This window comes from Nannobrachium achirus (genome assembly GCF_963921795.1).
Source record: "Nannobrachium achirus genome assembly, chromosome: 21".
Lineage (NCBI taxonomy): Eukaryota > Metazoa > Chordata > Actinopteri > Myctophiformes > Myctophidae > Nannobrachium > Nannobrachium achirus.
This window is the reverse complement of record NC_137828.1, coordinates 35800483-35813733: the sequence shown is the minus strand read 5'-3', so window position 1 is coordinate 35813733 and position 13251 is coordinate 35800483. Positions and strand designations below refer to the sequence as shown.

Sequence of the window (13251 nt, the reverse complement as noted above, 5' to 3'; positions counted from 1 at the left end):
ATCCCAATTTTGTGAACAAGAAATCGAAATAACAAAAAAGTGCTTGGTAAAGTGAGCAAAGTGAGCATTTCTGAAAATGCTAGGTTCTCATTTGAACAATTTCTTACATTAATTAGCATCATCAAGGACCAGAGGAAGCGATGCATCGAGTCAGTCAGAGTAGAGGAAAATGTAAATAAATCTGCAAATGTTGAGGAGGTACTGGTCACGGTAAATACGCTAATAACACTGTATAAAAGAAGGACGTTGCACAGCTCGTAGCTACGATGCAAAAATACATTTTTATCTGAAAGGGCACACAACCAATGATTAGACGTGGAGTCGAGCTCCTTCTTTTAACCTCTCAAAGGAATATCCCGCACTCTGGCCTTTCTACTCACCCACCTAAAGGGCCATTTATAGTTACGTATGGTTGATTTTGTGTATGTTTTGGGTGAGAAACTATGTACGGTAAATCCGTCGCCATGCATAGTAGACATGCACGTTATTTATGTGCCGACCCGCTCTCGGCTCCAATTCTGCTCATGTTTGGGCCGCGCGCCACATGAAGGTGGTTCTCACACGTGTAAAAACCGAAGCATTTAGCCAAAATATGTAGAACCACAGATTTTTGACCCGCCGTGATGTTTGGTATAAATACGTGGTAACAGTCTGGACTGGTTCTGCAATCTGCTGTCTGTCGGCAACGTTATCGCGGTAAATGCAACTCCGTGAGGGTACAAATTTGTGTGTGTGTGTGTGTGTGTGTGTGTGTGTGTGTGTGTGTGTGTGTGTGTGTGTGTGTGTGTGTGTGTGTGTGTGTGAGTGAGTGAGTGAGGAGTCGAGGCGTCCTCTTCAAGTGGTTGTGTAACGACCTTTTTTCCGTTTCTTGATAAAATATATTTATTATTTGGACACACAGTTTGAGAACCGCTGTTAGAGCAGAGTTAAAGTAATTTTCATACTGCGCCTATATGTTTTATAACGGTGGCCGTGGGTACTTCTTGCTACGGATACATCTTGTACATTCAGTCCGTCCAGTTGGGAGCTGTCCGTAAGGGTCCGTATACGGATCTAAATCATCCGGAGTACGGAGGCTTGGGAGACAGACCGGATCAACCGGACGAGATTTCTCTCACCCTCCGTTGCTTATGTATTCCTGCGGTTCTTATGTACTACTATGCATGGTACTTAAGCCACCTTCAAGATGGCCCCCTGCTGTGCTGCTGGGTTCATTCACAGTGTGCCCTTTGCATAACTGTATTAGTGTCACTTTGGTCTCACTCACATCATCGCCAGTGCTGTTGAGATTGTATCCACAGTTCACTGCGATGTCAATGGGATGCATCTCTGTCCAGCCATCTGCCGTGCAGGTTTTGGAAAGGTTACCTATAGTGAGGAAAAAATACAATCAGTAAGTCATGGCCAATTGGCCATTCAATCAGTATAAATAATTCCCTGAGATTACCCTCTGGCCAAGTTGGTTTGAATACAAATCAATATTACTGTGAGAAGGCTACTGTGGTTTGAAACCCATCTGAGATGCGTCTGAAGATGGCGTTCATCGATCTAATGCTTTTATCTCAGACAAGCAGAAATGCAGTTGTAGGGATATTTTACAAAACATTTTTTTTTGTCATTTTATCATCTGCTCAGGCTTTTGAGAGACCCAGACAGTTTTTAAGTTGCTCCATTCAGTATTTAGATATTTGATATATTTATCAGACACACAACCCATTGTAAGGGCTCGAACACACTGTACGATTTTGCATGGTCGGCGAGTCATCAGATCATTAGAGTATTTCACACTGCACGAGTGACTTTCTTGAAATCGGCTCGTTGTGGTTTTCGCCGACAAGACGCTAATGATACACACACACACACACACACACACACACACACACACACACACACACACACACACACACACACACACACACACACACACACACACACACACACACACACACACACACACACACACACACACACCGCACTCCGCACCTGTTCAATGTTTCCATAATAACACCAGCCATGCTGCTGCGTGGTTTTATCAACATATTGTTAGATGCGTTGGTTTTATATTGCTATGAAACGGCATCTATATTATTATGATGAAAGTCATGAAACAGCAATATTACTAGTGATCTATACGCTGGTCGGTCCGCTGCATAATAATGCCCTCTCCAGACCAGGCTCTCCAGCTCTTCTCATGTTAAATTCTCTCTCCTTTTCTTTCTCTCTCCGCTCCGTGCGTCTCCATTTGACAGAGAGAGAGAGAGTGAGAGAGAGAGAGAGAGAGAGAGAGAGAGAGAGAGCGCACTAGTCTAGGGATGCCCTGTGACAGAGTGAAAGAGCGAAATATCAAAGCTGCTATTATCTAGAAATGCTCGGGAAGCTGTCGGCGACCGCTGGAATCGTGCACGGATCTTCTCGCAGTGCTTTTCACACACAGCGAGTAAAACCCCGGCGAGCAAAGCCCGATCTTGCGGCAGACCACCGTTTTTGTCAGCGAGCGCCAAAATTGGTCGGCGATAGCATAATCGGCTCAAAAAATCGGGCAGTGTGTTCGAGCCTTAACTTCAAACTCGCATTTTTACCATGTTAGATTCATCGAAAAGACTGGCGCTTGGTTCTGGTGCCTCATACTGCCCTAATACATGAGGGGGCTTTTTTTTCCTTCCTTTTTTTTCCATTTCTTTTTATATTATTAGTAGATAAAAATATAGTAAATAAAATAAAGTAAATAAAAAATAATATATAAAAATAAAGTCGATAAAAATTACCCAAATCCAAATAGCTCCATTTCTAAATCTATTTCGCACCAATCAAATACTTTACCTGAAGTAAATGAATGTTAGGGATGTTAAGTAAAAAAATGAAAAATGCAATTCTATATGTAGACTATAAATATGCAAACACGTATGTACATATGCACGCAGAGCCGTGTACCCATCCCTCCCATGCACAAACATGCATGCACATCTCACCAATGTCAGCAGTAACAGTCTATAACTGTCTCTCTCCCGACGGACAGGGCTGAATTGATGTTCAAACTACAATAGAGATGGTGGACATGGCGAGTCTACAATAGTCCAATCCAATGCGGATTGTCTGCTTCAAATAACTTTATTGACATCAACCTGTCAGTGTCCTACCCCGGCTACCCGACACCAGGGTTGAGATTTCTCAATGGATAGCCTATGCAGGGAAACCGGGGGCCGCTCTCCATTCCGACATGCTGCTGCCATTCCGACATTGACTTCTAATTGTCTGAGTGGCGGCACTTCCATAGAGGTTAGGGTTAGGGTTAGTGTCGGAATGGGGGGATGTCGGAATGGCAGCATGTTGGAATGGGGGGATGCACCCAGGACGTGGGTGGTGGAGCTTTGTAAGACTTGTTTTGCTCTCTGTTTATTTAAAGGGGAAGACCACCCATTTTCAATATTGAACTGTGTCATTAATATACCTTATTATTTTGGGGGTTGTATTGTAAAGTACAATGTGTGATGTCATCAAGTTGTACTTTACAATACAAACCCCAAAATGAATCCTCCAGTTCTAGGCAACACAAAAGGGGGGTAACTTTTTTTCTATTTCCACACAACTCCTCTAAGGTATATTAATGACATATTTCAATATTGAAAATGGGTTGTCTTCCCCTTTAATGTCCCTATCCTCCCTTAACCCAGAACCCAGCTTCTGTGAAAGTACTGAATCACTTTAAACACCACAGCATCTTGCTGCAAAGACCATGAAATCCTGGCTTTTTCCTCCAGAGCTGTATCAATTTCTTAAGCTCTGTCCAGACCGGCGAATTAGCGAAAGCGACGTGAATAAGCGAACCAAAAAGGCGAAGAATTCGCTATTCGCCTTTTTCCATACACACCAAAAAGCGACGCGAATATGCGTATAATATTCGCTTAATTCGCCTAAATACGAGGGGGTGATATCTGCCTGTGTAGCCACAGGAGAAAGGAGAAGAAAGGAGAGAGAGGAGAGAGGAGAACGGACGGGGAAACAAATAAAACAATGGAAACTACATCCTCAAGGGATGATGACCTAGCCGTGGTTGTTAGCCTATTAAATAATAAAAAGAAAAAGAAGAATATAATATATATAAGTCTTCACCGGCGCACACAACACATCACATCACAGAAGAGACAACACGCGTTCACCGTTCCCCCTCCGCTCCGTTCCCCCACAGACAGGCAGCTCGCAGCAGCAGTGGTGTAAAGTAATTAAAAGTACATTTACTTGAGTAGCTTGTACTTGTAGGTATTTGTACTTGAGTCCAATTCCCAGTACTTTCCTTCTACTCCACTACATTTCGGATCCTATTGTATTTAATACCCACTACCCAGCGATTTATTTTAAAACATTAGTCTTTTTGCAGATATAAATTAACAATAAAACATACATAAACTGTTAAGGTTAGCACTGCAGCGATCTCACGTTTGACCAAAAATACTCAAAGTGAATAAAATACAGACGGAGGATAAAATAACTTCACACAGGGAGGCATCAGCTTCAGGCTGGAACACAGCTCGCACAGAACTGTGGCAAGTTTTATTTTGTCAGCTTAAATACCTTGGGGCTAACAAGCCCTTCCGGTCAGCCCTTCACAATAAAAGTTCACGAAACATCACAATAATTCAGTCCATAATAAATACAACAATAAATAAATATAATGGAGATCATATCTCAACACCCCCACTTGATCTCACATTAGATTTTTTTTCTCCTCTCTTCACAATAAATATAACTCAACTCTTTACAACCATCACCACAATAAATACACGTGTTAATCAAATACTTGAAATAATCATCTCATAACCTCAATACACTTTTTTTTTTTCAATAATAAAATTCAAGCACCATGTCATAATCAATACCACATTTACATGTTGGCTACAATAACCAGAGGTTACTTTCAAATAATCAGATCATCACTTCAAGCAAAATGAACACTTTTTCTTTCTTTTCCAGTTTTTATCCCCCACTGCTTTCTTGCCCTCAGGCAGTCGGGTTAAACATGCACCATTCCTGCTCAGTGGTTCGGCTTTCTCATTCATTTCAATACCACTCAGGCCATAGCAATAGTCAACATTGTCATTTGAATCGGGTTGTATCCTCGCTCTAGGTGGGACACGTTTGGTTTTACCTTTAGTCACAGACTTAATCTGGTTCCCCTGAGTTGCAACTAATGTCTGTCTGTGTCTGTTGCTCTACACTCTACAGTCTTCACCAACCTGCTCTTTGGCACTTTTACTTTACCACTGTTGCTAGGATAATTAACCAAGTATGCTGGGCTATTTGTGTTGTACCCCACAAAAATCCCCTTGTCACATCTTGAATTACGTGTCTTATCCTGTCTGTAGGCATAACACATTGATCCCACTTTCTGCATATCGTAATCGTAACAACCATTGCACTGATCAACATCATCAACAACATTGTTCACTGTGTTTAAGTAATACAGTCTGTCGTGCACATAGATGTTGAACTCTGTTCCATCTCTGCACTTCAGAACACTTTTACCTTTCGTGAATATAACAGTGGCACCTCTCTTGGTTGCTGCTTGCACAGAGAACACGTCCTGCGAATATGTGGGAATGTACAACGCCTGTTTCAAGGTGGTTTTGTGGCGTTGCCCCTGCTGTCGACCAGGATCACCTCCGCATCTCCTCTGCGCTCTGCCACGCCACTGCAACTCGTACCGTCAGCCAGCTGCACTAGGGTGGATCTTAAATTACCTTTTTTTGATTTTCTTGAGTCTTACCCCCCAATTATGTTCCTATGTACAAAAAACTGCTTTGGTTAAAATTTGGTTGAATTTCAAGCATATTTAGAGGTAGCTCAATCAAGTCAAAGATTGTACATTTTATTGGTCAAAATCGAATTGCACTGCCTGCACATTTAAGTTATATATTACACATTATTCTTATACTATGCACAGAAATTATATTTTTTAAGCTTACAAATCTAAACACAAATCTGATTACATGTTTGTCATATGTCAAAACAGAATTAATGTATTGTAGGAAATAGCAAAGCAAAGAATGACAAATTGCTATTTTTCAGGTAACGTGGAGAATGACTTTATTGCACACTCTTCAGTCATACTCACAACACAACAAGCACACAGCCCCACTTGTTTACCCCCAAAACCCCTGAAAGTCACTGCAATATAGTAACTTAGTAGTTACTGATCAATTAAAGTTGATTTGCGGCTATCGGGATACTTGTGCCGATGGTTCTGCACAATTTGCAGCAAGTACTGGAGTTGGGTCTCATCTTTGGTGATGAGACCACAATATTCCTGTATTAGGGCAACCCCACGCTCTGCATGATCATTGACAACATTGATTGTCTTCATTACAGCCAGAGCTTCTTGGTAGTCCTCCCTGGTCTCCCACTCATCGGGATCAACATCAAGGAAGTCATCTGGGAGATCCATCAGTTTGAAGAGCACCTTGGATTTGGGAGATACAAAATCTTCAATGTTCTTCCTTGCAACTGTTCCAAGGTCAACAGTGATTCTCTTCATATGCCCCTGTTCATCCTCTTCATTTTCATCTTTCATGGCTCTCACCGTCAGCCTCTTTGTTTGCGCACTCACTTGACTGTCAAACAGCGCTGACAGCAACAGGTGCCATTCTGGATGTTTCATGGCCAATTCAAACTGACCCGCAGGGAAGAAAAAGCATGCATTGATTTGTGCATTTTTGCAGTTTGCATTTATGTGAAGGCATGGATGATGGCACCTGTTGCTGTCAGCGCTCCACTAAATGACTTGCAACTGTTAAAATCGTTGCTGGAATATGCATCAATAAATCCTGAGGTGTCTAAAGCTGCTTCTCAAAAGTTCTCCAATCACTTGTGGTATTTGGCTCCAGAGATCGTCGGACTTGCACTGTTTGACAGTCAAGTGAGTGCGCAAACAAAGAGGCTGATGGTGAGAGCCATGAAAGATGGAAATGAAGAGGATGAACAGGGGCATATGAAGAGAATCACTGTTGACCTTGGAACAGTTGCAAGGAAGAACATTGAAGGTTTTGTATCTCCCAAATCCAAGGTGCTCTTCAAACTGATGGATCTCCCAGATGACTTCCTTGATGTTGATCCCGATGAGTGGGAGACCAGGGAGGACTACCAAGAAGCTCTGGCTGTAATGAAGACAATCAATGTTGTCAATGATCATGCAGAGCGTGGGGTTGCCCTAATACAGGAATATTGTGGTCTCATCACCAAAGATGAGACCCAACTCCAGTACTTGCTGCAAATTGTGCAGAACCATCGGCACAAGTATCCCAATAGCCGCAAATCAACTTTAATTGATCAGTAACTACTAAGTTAGTATATTGCAGTGACTTTCAGGGGTTTTGGGGGTAAACAAGTGGGGCTGTGTGCTTGTTGTGTTGTGAGTATGACTGAAGAGTGTGCAATAAAGTCATTCTCCACGTTACCTGAAAAATAGCAATTTGTCATTCTTTGCTTTGCTATTTCCTACAATACATTAATTCTGTTTTGACATATGACAAACATGTAATCAGATTTGTGTTTAGATTTGTAAGCTTAAAAAATATAATTTCTGTGCATAGTATAAGAATAATGTGTAATATATAACTTAAATGTGCAGGCAGTGCAATTCGATTTTGACCAATAAAATGTACAATCTTTGACTTGATTGAGCTACCTCTAAATATGCTTGAAATTCAACCAAATTTTAACCAAAGCAGTTTTTTGTACATAGGAACATAATTGGGGGGTAAGACTCAAGAAAATCAAAAAAAGGTAATTTAAGATCCACCCTAAGCTGCACACGATGAGTCTCTGGCTGGAATCTGTCATCGAATCTCGAGAACTTTTTCATGTCCGTGATGATGTGGGACGTCGCTCTCGTGTCGACCATTAGACCCGTCTTCTTGACACGATGTCCTCTTTGAATCTCTCCACCACCGTCAGCGTCACTCACTCGGAATGAGCACTTGCGACGGCCACTGCCGCTGCTGTCGCCGCCGACGCTGCCACCGCCGCTGCACTCGTCCGAGGCTCTCTTGACGCAGTCCCGCTGGCGCTGCTGCTGTCTCCTTCTGCAGGCTGCATACCGGTGTGTGGAACTGTGGCAGTGGCCGCACCACTGCTGCTGGCGATCACAAAGTTTTGCGACATGGCCTCTGACATGACATCGGTAACACCGCCGCCGGTCACCTGTAGTCGCCCACTTCACATTCGGCCTCATAATAATATAATAATAATAATAAACTTTATTTATAAAGCAGTTTTCGAAAACAATGTTTACAAAGTGCTTTACAGTGTCAACATAAAAACAAAATATGCATAAATATAACAACAGCGGTTCAATTAAAATCAAAAGTAAAATAATAAAAATATAATAAAACCAAAGCATAAAAGTACATACATTTGTGCAAAAAAGAGGCATTAAAATCTAAGGAAAAGCCTTGGTGTACAAATGGGTTTTCAAGAGTGCTTTAAAAGATGGCACTGACCGAGCAAGCCTTAGATCCAGAGGTAGGGCATTCCAGAGCCTGGGCGCACGGGCCGCAAAAGTCCGGTCGCCCATAGACACAAGGTTCATCGTAGGGGCTTCCAGGAGAGCCCTACCCGAGGATCTAAGGGTGCGTTGTGGCCTGTAGGGTTCCAGCATGTCAATAATATAGCTGGGGGCCAGGCCTCGCATGGCTTTAAAAGTGATCAATAAAATTTTAAAATCAACTCTAAAATGTACTGGCAACCAATGAAGGGCAGCTAGGATTGGAGTTATATGATCACGTCTCCTAGAGTTTGTCAGCAGCCTGGCTGCAGAGTTCTGGACAAGTTGAAGGCGGGAAATGACTTTTTTGGGGAGGCCAGAGTGCAGGGAATTACAGTAGTCTAATCGTGAGGATATAAAGGCATGAATAACTTTTTCAAGGTCAACAAATGATAGAAATGACTTGATTTTGGAGATATTTCTCAGTTGAAAGTAACAGGACTGTACCACTTTTGTTATCTGGATTTTAAAAGACAGTCGGGATCAAACATCACACCCAGGTTGCGGGCTGAAGTCTTGATGTTATTGGACAGATTACCAAGGTGTGGCTGAAGTGGGATGGTGGAATGAGATGGGCCGAATAAAATGATCTCAGTTTTGGTTTCATTGAGCTGGAGGGAGTTGTGGGACATCCAGCATTTGATTTCTGCGAGACAGGTGAGGATCCGTGTCATATTGTTTGGGTTGCCAGGCTTGAGTGGGATATATAACTGCGTAAAACAGTAATGGACCCAGAATTGAGCCCTGAGGGACACCAGAAGACAAGGGGGCCTGGGAGGATGAGGCATCTCCAATTACTACTGAGAAGCTCCTATCCGTGAGATAGGAGCGGAACCAGTCAAGCGCCTGGTCCTTGATGCCAACCCATTTATCTAGGCGCTGAATTAAAATAGAGTGATCGACTGTATCAAATGCCGAGCTGAGGTCAAGAAGGAGGAGCACAGAGCAATCCCCATTGTCAGCAGCGAGCAGAAGATCATTGGTGACCTTTACCAGAGTGGTTTCTGTGCTGTGACCAGCTCGGAATCCAGATTGATAGTCCTCAAAGATGTTGTTAAGATTCATAAAAGAGATAAGTTGAATCGATACATTTCTTTCTAAAATTTTGGATAAAAATGATAACTTAGAAATGGGTCTAAAATTATTTAAAACTAAGGGGTCCAGTGACGGCTTCTTCAGGAGAGGCTGAACCAAGGCAGTTTTAAGGCTTGATGGAAAGAGGCCTGAGGACAGAGAATGATTAATAATGGCTAAAATATCGGGACCTATAGTATTTAAAACATCTTTAAAAACTCTCATCTGGACCCCCATGGCACAGTCGCCCTTCTCCGCTGCCACCGCATGCCTCCTCTCAATGTCCTCACCTCTGAGCTTGGTTCTGGACTCGGAGAAAGGCAGTGGCTCTTCGCTCGCATAGTACTCTCGGAGGATTCTGAGCGCTTTGCGTCCATCGTCAGCCGCTGCCCGCATAACAAGCGACACACTTTTGTCATCCAAACACTGGAGCAGCTCTGCATACGCCAAGGCATTTTTATCATTGTCTTCATCACACTTCTCAGGTTCATTAAGGATAATGTTCTTCAATCCTCGAAGTAACAAATGTCCCAAAAATCTCATCTCCCAAAGTTCATACTTCTCCTCATCTCCGTCAAAAACAAGCCGGGTCCAACGGCTACTCGAAGCAGCCCACCTGGCCATGATGTTAGCAGCCTAGCACGGCTACAAACTTTTCACCTCAACAATATTTTTGGTACTACCTGGGCCCATAACCTGTTAAGGTTAGCACTGCAGCGATCTCACGTTTGACCAAAAATACTCGAAGTGAATAAAATACAGACGGAGGATAAAATAACTTCACACAGGGAGGCATCAGCTTCAGGCTGGAACACAGCTCGCACAGAACTGTGGCAAGTTTTATTTTGTCAGCTTAAATACCTTGGGGCTAACAAGCCCTTCCGGTCAGCCCTTCACAATAAAAGTTCACGAAACATCACAATAATTCAGTCCATAATAAATACAACAATAAATAAATATAATGGAGATCATATCTCAACATAAACTATGCTTTTACCAGTAGACATTCGAGTACTTTTTCCAAGCAGCCACACAGACGAGAGACACGGAAAAGCAATGCAAAGGGAAGGTCCCTCGACCTTGCTCTCTCTCTCTCTCTTTAAGTAGGATAGAGTGAGCTTGATTTAATACAGAGAGAGAGAGGAGTTCACCAGCGAATGTTCGCTAAATTTGACACAAGGGCGAATAAAAAACAGACGCCTTTTCGCTTTTTTTAAATTTGCGTTTGGTGTGGATGCTTCCATTGACCAGTGTTGGGAAAGTTCACTTTAAAAACGAACTAGTTCAAGTTCAAGTTCAGAACTTCTAAAATGAACTAGTTCATTTCATAGTTCATAATTCTATATTTTGAACTAAAGTTCATGGTTCCCCAAAATGAACTAACTTAGTTCTTTTTCGTTCTTTTTTTAACCATATATATTTTTTTAATACTTTTGGCTATTAAAATAAAATAAAAAAAAAAAAAATATATATATATATATATATAATATTATACCTGTCGAATTTAGCGCGCTATTAACTAGTTAACTCACAATCCTTTTAATGCCGAGAATTTTTTTAACGTGCGATTAACGCAGCTGATGTTTGAGCCTCGGTGCGCTCTGTAGTATAGAGAGTGAGGAAGCGAATGCGCAGACAACAGTCAGTCAGTGTGTGATGCGGCTAGCAGCCTATGGCTAGCAGCAGGGCTAGTCATAGTATGAGACCCCATAACTCTATGTATGAGACAGACAAAAAATACTGAAGCGTCGAAACGGCACATCTGTAGACAGCGCGAGCCCCAGACACACATGCTCCCAAGAACAGGAGCACTCCAACTTGTACACAAGCACATAGTAGCTTACTTCCCAGACCCCCGCACCAACACGCTAACAGTGACCACCAAATGCATGCAACAACGGCCAGAGAGCCCACATAGCAAACAGGTTTGGCCCAAACCTGTCTGGGCCTGGTTATGGCCCAATGGCCCAAATCCGGCTGAAATCCGGCAGGTCTGGCTGAGTGTCTCTAGTACTCTCTACATCATAACAGCTGGGTTTCTCAGTGAACTAGGGTGCCCAATAACACCAGTCCAGGGTGCCTCAGAATACTTTGATAATATTTAGAATGTATCAATATTACTTAAGTTAAACCAATTTAGACCCTCTAATGCCTCATGCTTGCTTTGTAAAACACCCCTGAGTTGCACTGTACTTGAGTTATATTTATACACCAACTCTCTTCACCCAAAATAGCCGATCTACAAGCTCTTGTAGCATCTTGTAATGAGCTTGTAAATCTGCTACTTTTGGTTAATATCCCCTTTGAATAGGGATGCTGGGGTTTAGTGATTGAATGCCAAGTTTATTTTAGATCTGTCCTAATGAAAGATTTAAGGGAGCCCCTGCACACTCAAAAGTGTGCAAAATCATGTTCTTTATTTTCAGTTAAATAAAGTGCAAGCTTTTGGTCATAGACCTTCTTCAGGCATGCAGCACCTCGATGAGCGGTGGTCGTTTCACTATTAATCTGTCCTAATGGAAGCAGATATTTTCTCAAGTTGTTATATGTTTGTTAGGCCTATTATGGACAGTATTTGTTATTATTCCAAATAATAATAAATATGCTGTATTTGCATAAAGCAAGTAGGCTATTTGTCTACTCCCATGTTGATATATATAGTATATAGAGTATTAATATCTGTTTAAGGTAGATTTAGAACAAATACAAAATATGCGATTAATTGCGATTAATCGTGCGATTAACTATGGACAATCATGCGATTAATGGGATTACATTTTTTTATCGACTGACAGCCCTAATATATATATATATATATATATATATATATATATATATATATATTTAGACGTTGCTGCATGCTATTATTTGTCAAAATTATTGACACAGCCCATATAGAACCACACACAGCAATAATTTCATCCAACTTAACATTGAGGTGCCCACAATATTTATGTGCCCACTGCCCAGTGCCCAGTCTTCCTGCACCCTTATTGTGAAGGGCTGAAGGCAGACGTTTCTAAACCTGGCGCACAGCATGTTTCCGCGTTGGTTAAAATAGCTGATCTACAAGCTCACGTTGTCTTGTGGATGCAACGCGTTGTGAGCTTGCAGATCAGCTATTTTCGCCGTGCAACACACATATGACAAAGTAGTCAGGTTTGCGAGACGTAACGAGGAGGAGATTCACAGCTAGTGCAGCTGCAGAGTGCAGACAGCACCGCATATCAACGTTCACGAGGAGCAGCCTGCGTGCACAGTGCGTGCTATTGGAGCATGTGAATGAAAAGAGAGACGAGAGGACAGACGACCGCGGAGGCGCGGACCGCCGCATGAACGGCCGACGAACGCCGACGAACGCCGTTCACGGGCGTCAGAATGACCGCGTTCGACAATATCGTTCATCAAGCGAAAACAATTACGTTCAGTTCACGTTCGCCCAAAATATGAACGTGTTCGTGAACGATCGTTCTTTGAACGCGTTCGGGTACAACACTGCCATTGACTTTATACGGTTTTAAACAAAAGCCGAATTATACGCTAATTCGCTATTCGCCAATTCGCCGGCGGTGTGTACAAAGCTTTAAGCTCTGTCCAGACCGGCGAATTAGCGAAAGCGACGTGAATAAGCGAACCAAAAA

At 42.4% G+C, this 13251-nt stretch overlaps 1 protein-coding gene across 1 annotated transcript in view; it reads right to left on the bottom strand.

Annotated features, from left to right (window-relative positions):
• The window catches only part of vipr1b (vasoactive intestinal peptide receptor 1b), a gene marked incomplete at both ends in the record, with an annotated part of 106701 nt that overhangs the window by 62198 nt on the left and 31252 nt on the right, over nucleotides 1–13251 (bottom strand). The window contains one exon of the mRNA XM_080751933.1: nucleotides 1268–1368. Within this exon, the coding sequence (XP_080608059.1) occupies nucleotides 1268–1368 (101 nt within the window). The remainder of the gene's footprint in view (nucleotides 1–1267; nucleotides 1369–13251) is intronic.